The sequence below is a fragment of the Procambarus clarkii genome, chromosome 68 (assembly GCF_040958095.1).
Source record: "Procambarus clarkii isolate CNS0578487 chromosome 68, FALCON_Pclarkii_2.0, whole genome shotgun sequence".
Classification (NCBI taxonomy): Eukaryota; Metazoa; Arthropoda; class Malacostraca; order Decapoda; family Cambaridae; genus Procambarus; species Procambarus clarkii.
In genome coordinates this window covers 2,417,743-2,436,822 of record NC_091217.1, presented here as the reverse complement: position 1 = coordinate 2,436,822, position 19,080 = coordinate 2,417,743, and the positions used below count along the sequence as shown (strand labels likewise).

Here is a 19,080-nt window from a genome sequence, read left to right as displayed (position 1 = left end):
GGGACGTCGAGTCCCGAAACCATCGCAAGGTAGGAGTGGGGGGGGCAGGGGGGGGGTAATAAAGTACCAAAATGAACCACTGAAATATACAAAAATCATTTTATTCATTCATAGTTAAGAAAATAGAATGCACTATAAAATGAAGTAGCGAAAGCACACGCCACACACAGCTCCAAAATGACAGGGTTCAATAGGCTCCGGAACCTGTACACCGTTCGAGTGAAGGTTGAGAAACGGGGCCCAGAAGCTAGAGCTCAATCCCTTCCTGGCACAATTAGGCGATGAGAAACACACAACGCAACACACACAGACAACACAGGGGGCCTTGCGGCTGAGTGGACAGCGCTCGGAGGTCGTAGTCCTAAGACCTCCGAGTAGTCCTAAGATCTTGTTTCTGCGTCGGCCGGGTTAGATTCCCGGCCGAGGCAGAAACAAATGGGAAGTTTTTGTTCACCCTGTTGACCCCTATTCACCTAGCAGTAAATAAGTACCTGGGAATTAGACAGCTGCTACGGGTTTTCCTGGAAATATATATGTGAGAGAGAGAGAGAGAGAGAGAGAGAGAGAGAGAGAGAGAGAGAGAGAGAGAGAGAGAGAGAGAGAGAGAGAGAGAGAGAGAGAGAGAGAGAGAGAGAGAGTGAGTGTGAGTGTGAGTGTGAGTGTGTGTGTGTGAGTGTGTGAGTGTGTGAGTGTGAGTGAGTGAGTGTGTGTGTGTGAGTGTGTGAGTGTGTGAGTGTGAGTGTGTGAGTGTGTGAGTGTGAGTGTGTGAGTGTGTGAGTGTGTGAGTGTGTGAGTGTGAGTGTGTGAGTGTGAGTGTGTGAGTGTGTGAGTGTGAGTGTGTGTGTGTGTGTGTGTGTGAGTGTGAGTGTGAGTGTGAGTGTGTGAGTGTGAGTGTGTGTGTGTGTGTGTGTGTGTGTGTGAGATAGAGGCAGACTCCATACACAGTTTCAAATGTAGACATGACAGGTTTTTGAGGGGCAACTGGCCCAGGAACCTGTACACCAGTTGATTAAGGGGTTGACGGGGGGCAAAGCGCCGAAGCTCAACCCCCGCCAATACAATTATGCGAGCACAACACACCACACAGTGCTTTATAACGCACCAATGGGCCATCAACAGAGCCTTTTACCACCACCATAAATATCAAGTGAATGTCAAATCACGTGTAAAGTAACGATAAAATGCGATAACACGAGACAAAATTATTAAACTCACGACAGGGAATATTTTTTTGATGCCATTACAACCAGCCCAGGGAGGGGGGGAGGGGAGGAAGGGGGTGGTGGAATGGAAAATGTGGGGGGGGGGGGGAGGGATAGAATGGGATAGAATGGAATGGGATAACAGGGGAGGGAGCAGCGAGGGAGCGACCACCAGCCAGCTACAGTAAGATCCTCGTGGACGGTTAAACAGCAAACAATATTAAAGGTTAACAATAAGAGCTACGTTTAAATTAGCGTTTAGAGGGGAAAGTGAAAGCCCATAGTGAAGGGGAGAGCAAGGCGGAGAGGGAGAGGGAAGGGGGACCAAGCTTACGGGAAGGAGAGTAGGCCGGAAGAGGAAGGGGAAATGGGAGGGGAGAGAGGACCTAAGAGACATGGGTCGAGAAGGGAATTTGACCTAAGACAGATAAGGCGGAGAACAACTTCGACTCAGTAATTATATATCATCCACACAAGCTGATCTAGAGACGAGTCTGGCTGGTAGTGGAGGAAGTACGTCTAGACGAAACAAATGTTTTGTATTTGTCGATATCCGAGGAGCACTTGATTCCTTCAACAGTTGAAATCCAGTCTTCATGTCCATAGTTGAGGATTGTAAGAAAATGATATATGAGATACAGCTGAAAGGTTACAAAGTGAAATTCGTGTGGATTCCATCTCATGTTGGAATAGTGCTCAACGAGGTGGCGGATGACCTGGCCAAACGTGCCACATCAAAATCACAAGTTGACATTGAATGTGTGTTAACAAAGAAGCAAATAAGAAGCAAATTAAGAAATATTCAGGGAGAGGCAGAAGTGGAGAGGAGAGGTATAATGTATGAGGGAAGTCAAACCATGCAACACTACATGTGTGTGAGTCAAAACACCAACATTTCACTTATGGTAAAAGGAGAAATGCTTGGAGTGACTGTGTACATGCGGCTCAGGCTTGGGTACAAATATTACTGGGAATATGGGATAGTTGTTAATAATAATGACACGAAGTGTGAACTATGTGGTATGTTAAGGTCTCACACCCTGCACCCATTATGTTGTTAATTGTCCGTTGATTAATGTATATAGCAACACTGAGATAAGGACTGTTCCTGAACAAATAACATGGATGTATCACAACGGAAAGATTGATAATATTCTGGAGAGATATAAGAATTTTGCATCAAGATTGTAACCTTATATTAAATTGTCTGAATGTCTATTGCAAATTGTCTATATATACTTGGTCATAAAATTGTGTGTGTGTACGTCTGGTAACATACTACATGTGACAAGGAAGAAATGTGTATGTTTATCTCTCAGAATGTTCGGTAATATGTTGATTGTTTGCGATGTGTGTGTTTATATGTGAACACGTTGTACTGAACGGGGTGAGAATAGCTTGAGCTACCTCATTCCTTTGTGTGTATTTATACCTCAATAAACTTATTTCAATTTCAAGAGGAAGGAGCGTTATGAAAGCGGTCTGTGACTGTTACTCCTGCTACTGCTACAGTTGCTGTAACTCACTGGTCACCAGCGGCTGGTGACGGAGGTGACGGAGGAATGTATTCTCCGCCAATAACGGCGGGGGCAGCTGTAGAGGGCCAATAACGGTAATTACACATCCCTAAAGTCACTGATCATTCTATACAGCGCGTCCAACCTCCGGTAAGACTCGGTCCAGTGTAATCCTCTTCGCTGCATTGCTCTCCCCAACTACACTTGCACCACACAACTGTCCCCAACCAATTGCAGCAACAGTAGCATACAGTATATAGATCAAATCATCACCGTGACCCCGTCACCCCCCCCCTCACCATTCACAGCCACAGCACCCTCCTACCAACTACCCTCGGGCGACCAATTACACCAGCGCACACAACCCTACGACTCGACCCCGGGGGCGTCTGTTCCAGCGTCTACTCCCACCGGGCATTAAAATACTTCGTAGGGGGGAACTGACAATTTGAATAGTATTACACATGCATAACAAACACAGCTGAGGGTCGAGTGGATGGGAAGGAGAGGGGAGGGGGAGGGAAGGGGACGGGAGGGGAGGGGACGGGAGGGGAGGGAAGGGAAGGGGAGGAGGGGAAAGCCTGGCATAACAAACTGAGCCTTATGTAGCCGGTGCTGAAGGGCCCAAGCCCTATCGTTGCTACACCACGTTAGACCAGGGCGTATAAGCCACACATTAAAATAATGAAAAGCTAACAAAATGAATGAGGGGGAGGGAAGGGGGAAGGGATAGACTGTGGGAGGAAGAGAGAAGGGGTGGCTGTTGGAGGAAGGGGGGTGTGGAGAAAATGAGAAGAACAAATAAATTAGATAGAAGGGAAGAGAGGGAGAAAGCAGATTTCAAAACAATACAGCAGAACGCAAAAAAGGCAAAAGAAAACGTGGAAATACTTTACGGCAGACTGAGCCAAAAGAGCGTCCTACTGGTGTCTTGGAGGTAACAAGTCACTGATGGTCACACACCTTCCCGTTTCACCTGTTCCTTGTTAAGTATATTCCTCAATTCTTAATTATTTATTTTTCTTCACCTCGACCAAAGATGACATTTGGAGAAATCCTCTTCCAACTAAACCCAGATGCAAGAGCACTAGTCAGAGGAGAGATAGAAGCCCTAAACCAGAATATAATCAACAAGGAATATGCTGTCGTGTATATATATATATATATATATATATATATATATATATATTTATTTATTTTACAACCACAATACAATACGGTTCTCATCTCACTACAATACAATTATCCACAATGTAATACAAATACAATTAAAATTACAATTAAATACAATTAACATGCACAATACCAGACACTTACAAGGTCACACTACATAGAGGGTGACGTAACATAATTAACAATACTAAACGGAAGAGGAAAATCCCTTTCTTTTGATTGGGTGCTCCGAAGGACAGCAGTTGGACGCAAAAATATATATTATTTGCATGTTAATTTGTGTTTCCAAAATATGGACAGGGATGAAAAATCTTATCTGTTCTTTTCGGACGGTCGGCGCGTCAATGCATAAAATTACGTTCACAACTGCAACAAAAAAGACCCCATGCTATTTACTGCATAAAAGCTTTACTAATTATTAGCGTGGACATGGTAATGGCAGGATGTGTAGGTGCTGGTGGTGGTTGTGCGTGGTGGTGATGGTGGTGGTTGTGCGGGGTAGTGGTGGTGCATGGTGGTGGTGGTGGTGGTGATGGTGGTGCATGGTGGTGGTTGTGCAGGGTAGTGGTGGTGCATGGTGGTGGTGGTGCGTGGTGATGGTGGTGCGTGGTGATGGTGGTGCATGTGCAGGGTAGTGGTGGTGTTGTAGGGTAGTGGTGGTAGTGGTGGTGGTGCAAGGTAGTGGTGGTGGTGGTGGTGGTGGTGATGATGGTGGTTGTGCAGGGTAGTGGTGGTGTTGTAGGGTAGTGGTGGTAGTGGTGGTGGTGCGTGGTGATGGTGGTGCATGTGCAGGGTAGTGGTGGTGTTGTAGGGTAGTGGTGGTAGTGGTGGTGGTGCAAGGTAGTGGTGGTGGTGGTGGTGTTGTAGGGTAGTGGTGGTAGTGGTGGTTGTGCAGGGTAGTGGTGGTGGTGGTGGTGGTGCATGGTGGTGGTTGTGCAGGGTAGTGGTGGTGCATGGTGGTGGTGGTGCGTGGAGGTGCATGTGCAGGGTAGTGGTGGTGTTGTAGGGTAGTGGTGCAAGGTAGTGGTGGTGTTGTAGGGTAGTGGTGGTTGTGCAGGGTAGTTGTGGTGGTGGTGTTGTAGGGTAGTGGTGGTAGTGGTGGTGCACGTAATGGTGGTACTGGTGGTGCACGTAATGGTGGTAGTGGTGGTGGTAAGTCTAGAAGTCTAAATGAAGGCTGAACACTTTACGTGGCATTGAAAGTCTAAATTAAAGTTTAAGTTTACTTTAGTTTAAAAGGCTTACAAGATAGGTAGCCCCACACACACACACACACACACACACACACACACACACACACACACACACACACACACACACACACAAAATCATTAAAGGTCAGCTAAACACCAATCACATTAAAGCAACCAATCAGCCAATGAACAACCCGGAATTAGCATTTATAATTTAGCGTTGGTAATGATTATGTGGATTAATATGCAGATGAGGTGGCGTAACTCACACTACACCATGTTGACCTGACGAGGGTGTGTGACGGTGTACACTGGTGAGGCTGTGACGGTGAGGTGGCGTAACTCACACTACACCATGTTGACCTGACGAGGGTGTGTGACGCTGTACACTGGTGAGGCTGTGACGGTGAGGTGGCGTAACTCACACTACACCATGTTGACCTGACGAGGGTGTGTGACGGTGTACACTGACGAGGCTGTGTGTGACGATGTACACTGACGAGTCTGTGTGTGACGCTGTACACTGACGAGGCTGTGTGTGACGGTGTACACTGACGAGGCTGTGTGTGACGGTGTACACTGACGAGGCTGTGTGTGACGGTGTACACTGACGAGGCTGTGTGTGTGACGGTGTACACTGACGAGGCTGTGTGTGTGACGGTGTACACTGACGAGGCTGTGTGTGACGCTGTACACTGACGAGGCTGTGTGTGTGTGTGTGTGTGTGTGACGCTGTACACTGACGAGGCTGTGTGTGACGGTGTACACTGACGAGGCTCTGTGTGTGACGGTGTACACTGACGAGGCTGTGTGTGTGACGGTGTACACTGACGAGGCTGTGTGTGTGACGGTGTACACTGACGAGGCTGTGTGTGTGACGGTGTACACTGACGAGGCTGTGTGTGTGACCGTGTACACTGACGAGGCTCTGTGTGTGACGCTGTACACTGACGAGGCTGTGTGTGACGCTGTACACTGACGAGGCTGTGTGTGTGACGCTGTACACTGACGAGGCTGTGTGTGTGACGGTGTACACTGACGAGGCTCTGTGTGTGACGCTGTACACTGACGAGGCTGTGTGTGACGGTGTACACTGACGAGGCTGTGTGTGACGCTGTACACTGACGAGGCTGTGTGTGTGTGTGACGCTGTACACTGACGAGGCTGTGTGTGTGACGCTGTACACTGACGAGGCTGTGTGTGACGCTGTACACTGACGAGGCTGTGTGTGTGACGCTGTACACTGACGAGGCTGTGTGTGTGACGCTGTACACTGACGAGGCTCTGTGTGTGACGCTGTACACTGACGAGACTGTGTGTGTGACGCTGTACACTGACGAGGCTGTGTGTGTGACGCTGTACACTGACGAGGCTGTGTGTGTGACGCTGTACACTGACGAGGCTGTGTGTGTGACGCTGTACACTGACGAGGCTGTGTGTGTGACGCTGTACACTGACGAGGCTGTGTGTGTGACGCTGTACACTGACGAGGCTGTGTGTGTGACGCTGTACACTGACGAGGCTGTGTGTGTGACGCTGTACACTGACGAGGCTGTGTGTGTGACGCTGTACACTGACGAGGCTGTGTGTGTGACGGTGTACACTGACGAGGCTGTGTGTGACGGTGTACACTGACGAGGCTCTGTGTGTGTGTGACGCTGTACACTGACGAGACTGTGTGTGTGACGCTGTACACTGACGAGGCTGTGTGTGTGACGCTGTACACTGACGAGGCTGTGTGTGTGACGCTATACACTGACGAGGCTGTGTGTGTGACGGTGTACACTGACGAGGCTCTGTGTGTGACGCTGTACACTGGCGAGGCTGTGTGTGACGCTGTACACTGGCGAGGCTGTGTGTGACGCTGTACACTGGCGAGGCTGTGTGTGACGCTGTACACTGGCGAGGCTGTGTGACGCTGTACACTGGCGAGGCTGTGTGTGTGTGTGTGACGGTGTACACTGACGAGGCTGTGTGTGTGTGACGATGTACACTGGCGAGGCTGTGTGTGTGTGTGACGGTGTACACTGACGAGGCTGTGTGTGTGTGACGGTGTACACTGGCGAGGCTGTGTGTGTGTGACGGTGTACACTGACGAGGCTGTGTGTGACGCTGTACACTGACGAGGCTGTGTGTGTGTGTGTGACGCTGTACACTGACGAGGCTCTGTGTGTGTGACGGTGTACACTGACGAGGCTGTGTGTGACGCTGTACACTGACGAGGCTGTGTGTGACGCTGTACACTGACGAGGCTGTGTGACGGTGTACACTGACGAGGCTGTGTGTGACGGTGTACACTGACGAGGCTCTGTGTGTGTGTGACGCTGTACACTGACGAGGCTGTGTGTGACGCTGTACACTGACGAGGCTGTGTGTGACGGTGTACACTGACGAGGCTGTGTGTGACGGTGTACACTGACGAGGCTGTGTGTGACGGTGTACACTGACGAGGCTGTGTGTGACGCTGTACACTGACGAGGCTCTGTGTGTGTGTGACGCTGTACACTGACGAGGCTGTGTGTGTGTGACGCTGTACACTGACGAGGCTGTGTGTGTGACGCTGTACACTGACGAGGCTGTGTGTGTGTGACGCTGTACACTGACGAGGCTGTGTGTGTGTGACGCTGTACACTGACGAGGCTGTGTGTGTGTGTGACGCTGTACACTGACGAGGCTGTGTGTGTGTGTGACGCTGTACACTGACGAGGCTGTGTGTGTGTGACGCTGTACACTGACGAGGCTGTGTGTGTGACGCTATACACTGACGAGGCTGTGTGTGTGTGTGACGCTATACACTGACGAGGCTGTGTGTGTGTGACGCTGTACACTGACGAGGCTGTGTGTGTGTGTGACGCTGTACACTGACGAGGCGGTGTGTGTGTGTGACGCTGTACACTGACGAGGCTGTGTGTGTGTGTGACGCTGTACACTGACGAGGCTGTGTGTGTGTGTGACGCTGTACACTGACGAGGCTGTGTGTGTGTGTGACGCTGTACACTGACGAGGCTGTGTGTGTGTGTGACGCTGTACACTGACGAGGCTGTGTGTGTGACGCTATACACTGACGAGGCTGTGTGTGTGTGTGACGCTATACACTGACGAGGCTGTGTGTGTGTGTGACGCTATACACTGACGAGGCTGTGTGTGTGTGACGCTGTACACTGACGAGGCTGTGTGTGTGTGTGACGCTGTACACTGACGAGGCTGTGTGTGTGTGTGACGCTGTACACTGACGAGGCTGTGTGTGTGTGACGCTGTACACTGACGAGGCTGTGTGTGTGTGTGTGACGCTATACACTGACGAGGCTGTGTGTGTGTGTGACGCTGTACACAGACGAGGCTGTGTGTGTGTGTGGCGCTGTACACTGACGAGGCTGTGTGTGTGTGTGGCGCTGTACACTGACGAGGCTGTGTGTGTGACGCTGTACACTGACGAACCTGTTTCTCCCTCCTTCCCTACATATGTACGCGGCCCCAGTGAAGGATCAAGAGGAGAGTACCTGGGAAGATCATCACGGTGCGGCCTATTGATCTGCGGCCGGCCACCTGTACACCTCGCCGCATGCGGCCCTGCTCAGGTAAGCTCCAAGTAAGCTCACCCCCCCCCCCCCCCCCAATGAGTTTAGCAGCAACTTACACCTGGCCTTCGGGAAGCAAAGCAAGACCAAGAGAATTATCCCTTAGCGTCATTCACCGTTATCTTGAGGTGATTTCGGGGCTTAGTGTCCCCGCGGCCCGGTCCCCGACCAGGCCTCCACCTCCAGGAAGCAGCCCGTGACAGCTGATTAACTCCCAGGTATCTATTTACTGCTAGGTAACAGAGGCATCAGGGTGAAAGAAACTCTGCCCATTGGTTCTTGCCGGCGCCCGGGATCGAACCCAGGACCACGCGTCCAGTGTTCTGTCCGCTCAGCCACCGGTTCCCTTGCAGAAAAACTGACCCTTGCACACACTACGACGACCGCAGCTTCCCAAGAGCTGGAGCTCAACCCGCGCAAGCACAACTAGGTGAGCACAGCTCATTTAGACTACTCTCGTAGCGGGTTCCTTTATCTCGGTCAACAAAGACCTACCTTGAAGTTACCTTGAGGTGCTTCCGGGGCTTAGTGTCCCCGCGGCCCGGTCGTCGACCAGGGCTCCTGGTTGCTGGACTGATCAACCAGGCTGTTGGACGCGGCTGCTCGCAGCCTGACGTATGAGTCACAGCCTGGTTGATCAGGTATCCTCTGGAGGTGCTTATCCAGTTCTCTCGTGAACACTGTGAGGGGTCGGCCAGTTATGTCCCTTATGTGTAGCATGGACGAAAACGCAAAGTTCCTTTCATACCTTGACTCTTAATAAGAGACAATCTCAGGTCTTTTGGAGTCTTAGCGTAAATCCGGACTGCAAATTACCACTGGCCTATACTCGATATCATATATAATAAAGAGCAGCACTTTAAACTCGATATCATAAACTCAAGGGGAATGAATGTCCCCGGCTGACCTCTTGGCTGGTGGCCTGGTCAATCACTTGCAACTACTTGGGCTGGACGGTAAAGGGACGGTCTTGTTTCATGCAGGTCGGCGTTCAAGCCCTCCCGACTGTCCAAGTGGTTGAGCACCATTCCTTCCCCCCGTCCCGTCTCAAATCCTTATCCTGATCCCTTCCAAGTGCTATATAGTCGTAATGGCTTTGCGCTTTTCCCCCCTGATCATTCCCTTCCCCTCGCAGTTTGATGCACGAATCACAGCCCCGTTGATCAATATGGAGGTGTTCATCAAGTTCTCTTTTCGAACACCGTGAGAGGTCGGCCAGTTATGCCCCTGATGTGCCGAAGGAGGTTGGAAAGTCTTGGTTCCTTAATTAATGTTGATAGAATTGTCTCTCAGAGTGCCTGTTGCACCTCTGCTTTTCAATGGGGATATTTTGCACTTCCTGCCATGCCTCCTGGTCACATGTGGAGTTGTGCAGATTTGAAACCAGTTCCTCTAATATTTTCCAAATATAAATTATTAATGTATCTCTCGCCTGCGCTCTGGAGAATTATTGTTGTTTTAGATTTAGCTACTCAGAACGAAGTGTCCATGTAGCACGGTCTATGGTGAGCCCGTAATTGAGTTCGGTTATTCGCCAGAACTTTGTTACTGTGATATTTGGGTCTATGCTCTGGAGAATACAGTTATATACATTTTAAACGTCCTCAGAAGTGAGGCTGGCCAGATTAATTGATGAAGATTAAGCCACCGAAGAGGTGGCACGGGCATGAATAGCCCGTAAGAGGCTGGCCAATCGAGCCGTATGTTTTATAGCTTCTCTCGGTGAATCAAATGACTGAACTGAACCGAGATGAGGTGAAGTGGGGGTGGAGGCGGCGACCATACGCAGGCCAGCACGGCGGCCATACGCAGGCCAGCACGGCGGCCATACGCAGGCCAGCACGGCGGCCACACGCAGACCAGCACGGCGGCCACACGCAGGCCAGCACGGCGGCCACACGCAGGCCAGCACGGCGGCCACACGCAGGCCAGCACGGCGGCCATACGCAGGCCAGCACGGCGGCCACACGCAGACCAGCACGGCGGCCACACGCAGGCCAGCACGGCGGCCACACGCAGGCCAGCACGGCGGCCACACGCAGGCCAGCACGGCGGCCACACGCAGGCCAGCACGGCGGCCACACGCAGGCCAGCACGGCGGCCACACGCAGGCCAGCACGGCGGCCACACGCAGGCCAGCATGGCGGCCACACGCAGGCCAGCATGGCGGCCACACGCAGGCCAGCACGGCGGCCACACGCAGGCCAGCATGGCGGCCACACGCAGGCCAGCATGGCGGCCACACGCAGGCCAGCATGGCGGCCAGTTCAATCACATTATGTCCAGTTGACTACAGAGGCAAGGCGCCGGTCATGCAACTGGCACAGAGGTGCCCATCCTATTACAGCAATTATGGCGATCATTAATTAACTGCAATCTACCTCGGCTTATATTACACTTCCAACTGAATACACAACAACTTCAAAGCACTTATACACAAGTGTATGCATGCATGCACGAATGCACATGCGCGCACGCACAACACACACACACACACACAGGTGTAGGCTGACTCCATACACAGTTTCAAATGTAGATATGATAGAGCCAAGTAGGGTCAGGAATCTGTACACCAGTTGATTGACGGTTGAGAGGCGGGACCAAAGAGCCAAAGCTCAACCCCCGCAAGCACAATTAGGTGAGTACAATTAGGTGAGTACACACACACACACACAACACACACACACACAGTGGTAGACGGTTGGAACAAGTTAGGGAAGAAGGTGGTGGAGGCCAAGACCGTCAGTAGTTTCAAAGCGTTATATGACAAAGAGTGCTGGGTAGACGGGACACCACGAGCGTAGCTCTCATCCTGTAACTACACTTAGGTAATTACACTTAGGTAATTACACACACACACACACACACACACACACACACACACACAGGGCTCTGTACTCGGTCCTATCTTGTTTCTGATATATGTAAATGATCTCCCGGAGGGTATCGATTCATTTCTCTCAATGTTTGCGGACGATGCTAAAATTATGAGAAGGATTAAAACAGAAGAGGACTGTTTGAGGCTTCAAGAAGACCTAGACAAGCTGAAGGAATGGTCGAACAAATGGTTGTTAGAGTTTAACCCAACCAAATGTAATGTAATGAAGATAGGTGTAGGGAGCAGGAGGCCAGATACAAGGTATCATCTGGGAGAGGAAATTCTTCAGGAGTCAGAGAAGGAAAAAGACTTGGGGGTTGATATCACGCCAGACCTGTCTCCTGCAGCACATATCAAGCGGATAACATCAGCGGCATATGCCAGGCTGGCCAACATACGAACGGCATTCAGAAACTTGTGTAAAGAATCGTTCAGAACTTTGTATACCACATATGTCAGGCCAATCCTGGAGTATGCAGCCCCAGCATGGAGTCCATATCTAGTCAAGGATAAGACTAAACTGGAAAAGGTTCAAAGGTTTGCCACCAGACTAATACCCGAGCTGAGAGGTATGAGCTACGAGGAGAGACTACGGGAATTAAACCTCACTTCGCTGGAAGACTAAAGAGTTAGGGGGGACATGATCACCACATTCAAGATTCTGAAGGGGATTGATAGGGTAGATAAAGACAGTCTTTTTAACACAAGGGGAACACGCACAAGGGGACACAGGTGGAAACTGAGTGCCCAAATGAGCCACAGAGATATTAGAAAGAACTTTTTTAGTGTCAGAGTGGTTGACAAATGGAATGCATTAGAGGGTGATGTGGTGGAGGCTGACTCCATACACAGTTTCAAGTGTAGATATGACAGAGCCCGATAGGCTCAGGAATCTGTACACCTGTTGATTGACGGTTGAGAGGCGGGACCAAAGAGCCAGAGCTCAACCCCCGCAAACACAACTAGGTGAGTACAACTAGGTGAGTACACACACACTAAATGTCTGGTTTTGCTGTTATTTTTAATATCCAACTTCTACAATATTACAATAAATCCATAAAATTACGTTGAAGAAGTTGTCACTTTAGTCAAATCTTCTCATTACGACTTAAAGGCTTTAGCATGGAAAATCATACACAATAAAACATTCCAATTGATAAAATCTTGAGAGGAGGGCGGTGCCTGGGGAGGCCCGGGACGAAGGTTCGAGCCCACCGCCAGCCTCCAAACATTTTCTCATGGAAATCAGACTTCACGGATTACTGAAACGCGCCCAATCAATTTTTTTGTTGGAGTAAATCCATTATGTTAGACACCATTACAGGCGAGACATTACACCTAGTCCACTTGCACATGTCGGCCCCCCTCCCAATGGTCGAAGCGGTTGGGCACCGTTCCTTCTATCCGTTTTCACATCCCGGCTCCTTGATCTCCTATCCTTCCCATTGTGGCTTAGTGCCTTTTCCTCATAATTTTCCCTTATTTCTCAGAGGATTCTCATAGGATCTCACAGACTTCTCATAGGTTTCCCCTCTATATTTTCTTGAGACGAAGATACAGCTTCTCGATATTGCGAGCACGTTGGCAAGACGAGCCACTTAAGTGTTCTCCGGGTAGTTAGGGCGAGAGGTGTGACAGAGTAGTTACCTTCGTGCAAAGGGAACTTGTAATTGGGAGTCATAAGTGGCGTCTCTTGCTGGGGAGTTTATTCCTGAGGGAAACTCTCTGGGGATAGGGGGAGGGGGGGGGGAGTTAAGCTATGTGAGAGCGGAGGGAAGGGGAATATGTATGTCGTGGACATTATATCACCCACCCCCTTCCATATCCACGCCCAACCATCCACCCCTTCCAACCATTTAATAACTTTTGTGCTCAAAAAACGACACAAACTTTTTGTCTAGCCAATTAAATAAGGAAGGATAGTGGAGGGGGGAGAGGTAACTAGGAGTGGGAAACGAGAAGTAGGATGGAGAAGTAGGAAGTAAACGAGGGAGGAAACGAGAAGTAGCCATAAAGGTTAATCACCCCCCACCCCCCCAGCACCATCACCCCACCCCACCAGCACCATCACCCCACCCTCTTCCGCCAGTACCAATTAGGGCCATATTGATCTGGTTCGATACAAGTTTGACTCCATCTCTTGTCCCGAAATCATCTAAAGGTTGTCCTCTGGTGGAGAGGTTAATGACACGAGCACAGCTACGCCCCCCCCCTCCTTTCTCCATCACAGTGTACACGCTCCCTCTCTCCACCACACTCTCCCTCCCTCCACCACTCACAGGAGTGGAACGGGGAATTTTGCGACGCCAGACTACGATGAGATGAATGTAACTGGGAGAGACGGAAAGGGAAGGAAAGAGAAGGGAAGGGAAAAGGTAATTGGAAGGGCAAGAAAGGGTACTGGGAATGCTTTACGTATTACATACAACCAGTAAACACAATCTGTTTACTCAGCCTCCCCATGGGGGTGCCTCTCCACCTCGCGTGGGGGGGGGGAGACGGCACCTCCGGTAATTATTCATGTTACAGTGAATACTGTCACTGTTGTGGCGAGTTTTGTGGGTGGTAGGTAACCCTCTAAAGTAGGTAGGTAGGTACGTAGGTAACCCTCAAAAGTACGTAGGTAGGTACGTAGGTAACCCTACGTCCAGTAACGTAGGTGCGTTACTGGACGTGTACTCAGTACTGGGCGCGTTACTGGACGTGTACTCAGTACTGGGCGCGTTACTGGACGTGTACTCAGTACTGGGCGCGTTACTGGACGTGTACTCAGTACTGGGCGCGTTACTGGACGTGTACTCAGTACTGGGCGCGTTACTGGACGTGTACTCAGTACTGGGCGCGTTACTGGACGTGTACTCAGTACTGGGCGCGTTACTGGACGTGTACTCAGTACTGGGCGCGTTACTGGACGTGTACTCAGTACTGGGCGCGTTACTGGACGTGTACTCAGTACTGGGCGCGTTACTGGACGTGTACTCAGTACTGGGCGCGTTACTGGACGTGTACTCAGTACTGGGCGCGTTACTGGAGCATGCTGCGCCCTCTGGCTGCCCACCACCACAAGCCGGCAAACTGATTAGTATTTTTACCCAGTTCAGCCGTAATTGACAAATGACATTAGCTCTCCAACTTTGCATAACTGAATGTTGGTTGTGGTCACAGCTAATATATTTGCACGTAGACGCGAATTCTAAAAGGAAATATATATATTATTTCAGCGGGTACCGCGTGGGCGAGAGGGCGCGAGGGCGAGCGAGAGAGAGAAGAGAGAAGAGAGAAGAGAGAAGAGAGAAGAGAGAAGAGAGAAGAGAGAGAGAGAGAGAGAGAGAGAGAGAGAGAGAGAGAGAGAGAGAGAGAGAGGGGGGGGAGGGAGATGGAGGGAGAGAGAGGGAGAAGGGGAGAGAGAGAGGGAGAAGGGGAGAGAGAGAGAGAGAGAGAGAGAGAGAGAGAGAGAGAGAGAGAGAGAGAGAGAGAGAGAGAGAGAGAGAGAGAGAGAGAGAGAGAGAGAGAGAGAGAGAGAGAAAGGGAGATGCGAAGAAAATGGAGGAAAAAAACGAGAATTTTATCTCCTCCAGTTCTTTCTTAATCCCCCCCCCCCGACCACGAAAGACGGCAGCGAGGGGGGGAGGAGGGGGTTGTGGTAGGGAGGTGGGGAGGGGGTTGGGGGGTGGGGGAGAAGGGGGGCACACGGCACACAATCATACATAACACGACCCCACTTATCAAAGGAGCTAGATAATTTACGGTGAGACGGAGGGTAAATTATTTACAACGAGACCTACCGTAAATCAGCCTCCCCCCCCCCTCAAACCGCCTCGGAAATGACGATACTCGTATATCAGAGGATTTATGGTTGAAAGGAGTGGCGGGGGGGGGGGAGGCAAACTAGGAAGAAGGGATAGAAGGAGGAAGGAGGAATAGGCACAGGACTCGCAAGGATGAATTGGAGGAGACAAGGCAGAAGATGGACTTGTTAACAGGGGTGGGGAGTAAGATGGGGGGGGGAGAGTGGTGGTGATTGAGATAGTGGTTGAGGGGGAAGGGGGAGGGGAGGGGGAGGGGGAGGGGGAGGAGAATAGTATTAGAGATAGAAGGAACAAAAGCTAGAGCAGCAAGGCAGAGGATTTAAGACCAAGAGCAGACTAAACGAGGCAGACCCACACACACACACACACACACACACACACACACACACACACACACACACACACACACACACACACACACGCACGCGCGCGCGCACGCGTTACAAGGCTTAGAGAGGCGGGGTCCAAGAGCTAATAGCTCGATTCTGCAGGCACAAATAGCAATTGTATTGATTTCATTTCAATATTTCAAACACACGCAGCAACACTTTTTTAAGTGTTGATGAGTGTGTGTTGTTTCAAAATGCATTTACTCACACCTCCGGTTCCTACACCCGGTCACACATCCGGCTCCTACACCCGGTCACACACACCTGGCTCCTACACCCGCTCCCACAACACTTGCACAATAACCTCAGCCAAAGTGGCGACGTTCTTGCAAATTGCAGAACTTTATCGGGCGCGACTTTGATCAACATATTACTTGTCTAAGTTTCCCAGAAAACACATCATCAAATTCCGAACGTTAACTACTTTTTTTTTGGTCCTTGCAATTCAATATCCTGCAAGATGGGACGCGAGGGCAGGACAGTTTTTTGTCGGGATATTAATTTAGGAATTCAATGTAACTTTTTTTTGAGGGGTCGAGGAATGACAGTCCTGAGAAAAATATTTTGCCTGATCATCACGCTTAATCGCCTGAGGTGCACAGACTGCTTAGACGAGAAGGCGATCTCCATGATGCAGGGATCTTCAGGAGGGAGGAGGTGCCAGAGATCTTCCGGAGGGAGGAGGTGCCAGAGAAGTTCTTTAGGGAGGAGGTGCCAGAGATCTTCCGGAGGGAGGAGGTGGTGCCAGAGATCTTCCGGAGGGAGGAGGAGGTGCCAGAGATCTTCCGGAGGGAGGAGGTGGTGCCAGAGATCTTCCGGAGGGAGGAGGTGGTGCCAGAGATCTTCCGGAGGGAGGAGGAGGTGCCAGAGATCTTCTGGAGGGAGGAGGTGCCAGAGATCTTCCGGAGGGAGGAGGAGGTGCCAGAGATCTTCCGGAGGGAGGAGGAGGTGCCAGAGATCTTCCGGAGGGAGGAGGAGGTGCCAGAGATCTTCCGGAGGGAGGAGGAGGTGCCAGAGATCTTCCGGAGGGAGGAGGAGGTGCCAGAGATCTTCCGGAGGGAGGAGGAGGTGCCAGAGATCTTCCGGAGGGAGGAGGTGGTGCCAGAGATCTTCCGGATGGAGGAGGAGGTGCCAGAGATCTTCCGGAGGGAGGAGGAGGTGCCAGAGATCTTCCGGAGGGAGGAGGAGGTGCCAGAGATCTTCCGGAGGGAGGAGGTGCCAGAGATCTTCCGGAGGGAGGAGGTGCCAGAGATCTTCAGGAAGGAGGTACCAGATTGATTAGAAATATTATATTATATATAGGGGTCCCTAGGCCCTTAGGGAGCTGAGGGACCACCAGGGAGCCTAGTGGCCCCCAGGGAGCCTAGTGGCCCACCAGGGAGGCACTACAGTGGCCCCCCAAGGAGCCTAGTGATCCCCAGGGAGGCACTACAGTGGCCCCCAGGAAGCTTAAGGACCACCAAGGAGCCACTACAGTGGCCACAATACACTAAGTAAACACTCACTTGTCGTGGAGGACCCTGTGCGAGCGAGGACTCATGCAGTTGACGGACCACTCCGTGTTGCCGTGCTCGTTACAGATGGTGATGCTGAAGCGACCGTAGTTGGCTCTGATGAGGTTGATGACGTGGCCGGGGTCACACTCCATGTTGAGGGTCGAACCCTCGCAGGCGTAGGCCGTCCGGTACCGCGGCCGCTCTGAGGGGGGACACAAGACACACACACATGAGAGGTCACACATAACGTATTTGAATTAAATGTGAGGAGGGGAAAGCGCCAAGCCATTACGACTATATAGCACTTGGTCAGACCTAATGAATGAAAGCATTCACGTAGTTATTTATACACAACTGAATGTTAAAAGTTTTAGCAAAAAATATATTAAAGTTCCAGAAAGTTTATATCTATCTATCTATATATATATATATATATATATATATATATACATATATATATATAGGGGGGTACCACCACTGGTGTAATTATAGGGACCCACAGCCTCAGAGAAGGGAACACAGAGCACTCAGGGAAAAACTTGACATTTAACTCTGAATACGAAAGAGTGTTCACTTCTCCTACCACCCCCTTTTTTTTTTTTATTATGATGTACACTTTATTATGCAAGGTTATACAGTTACATATCTGATTTTATACAAAAAATGAACATTAAGAGGACACAAGAAAAAGTTCGCTTCCTAGAGGCTGTAGATTTCCTCGAACTCCTCCGACGCCGGGCAGGAACCGAGGATGCAGCGGGCATTTCCCCTCTGGATCGCGACACTGAGGCGCTGAAAGAGAAAACTTGCTGCTCTAGGGTCTCTTGTGGTGTCAATGAGCTTGGAACCAAGATCCTTAAGAAACCTTCTTGCACTCTCACCCCATGGGCCTAGGGTCTCAGACCCTATTGGAACGAAATTGTACCTTTGATCTAATTGCCTGTACTTGACTGACTTTTGTTTTTCTCTGTGTGTCGCTGCGGCTCCTGCCGTGCCGGCAGAGAGGGTGATGTATGTCGTTGCCAGGGTGGATACGCAAGTATAGTCCCATGCTAACTGCCTGCCACCCTTCCACGGACGCAGTGTGATTCCGTCTGGTCGGCCGGCAAAGCTAACAGAGTCATGGTTCAGTAGGTTGCGGGGCTCTCTCTCCGCTGGACACTGAGCAGAGGCAAGGCTTCTTTTAATGATGTCGTTGACTTCGTCGTGTCTAGTGTGCCAACCACCCGATTTTCCACAGTGCAGGCCATGCAATCCATATTCGTCAGCATCTGCCTCGCCGCAAATACACCTGTGAACAGTGTGGATAGGGGCAGCAAGGCGGAGAGCGACTGCAATACGGAGCTCCTGCGGATCAAGACGTGTGCCTGTCGCAGACATAGGGACTGCCAGAAGGAAGTCCCCTGCATGGGAAGCCTGCACAGCTGTGAGGCGTGCACGATCACTGGGGGTTGTTGCTGCCTCCAGCAAAGCTGTGGCTTCTTTGTCTACAATGGGGCTGTCCCAACTGGATTGTTTCTTGGCTTTCGGCATGGCTGGTCTGAGTGCTGGGTCTGTCATGGCACCCCATTTCGTGTCACATTCCGTGTAGTGGGGGTCCTGTATCCCCGCTACATCACTCAGGGTGTCAGGTAGAATTTCCTTAACCAGGTCATCTGATGCTGAGGAGGAAGACAGGAAGGCTGGGACTGCAATTTGGGTGGCGGTGCGGACACCCAAGCCACCGAGCCTGACAGGAAGAGTGGCTTGTTTCCACTGGCATTCGTTGAGAGAGAGGTTAACAACTTTTTCCAGCATGGTCTTCAGTAGGAGGTCATACTCGTCAAGCTTTGGGTTGTTGTAAGA

At 50.8% G+C, this 19,080-nt stretch overlaps 1 protein-coding gene across 1 annotated transcript in view; it reads right to left on the bottom strand.

Moving 5' to 3' along the window:
- LOC123774651 (latrophilin Cirl) overlaps positions 1–19,080 on the bottom strand; it is a gene marked incomplete in the record, with an annotated part of 777,474 nt that overhangs the window by 132,554 nt on the left and 625,840 nt on the right. The window contains 1 exon segment of the mRNA XM_069310742.1: positions 17,245–17,437. Within this exon segment, the coding sequence (XP_069166843.1) occupies positions 17,245–17,437 (193 nt within the window).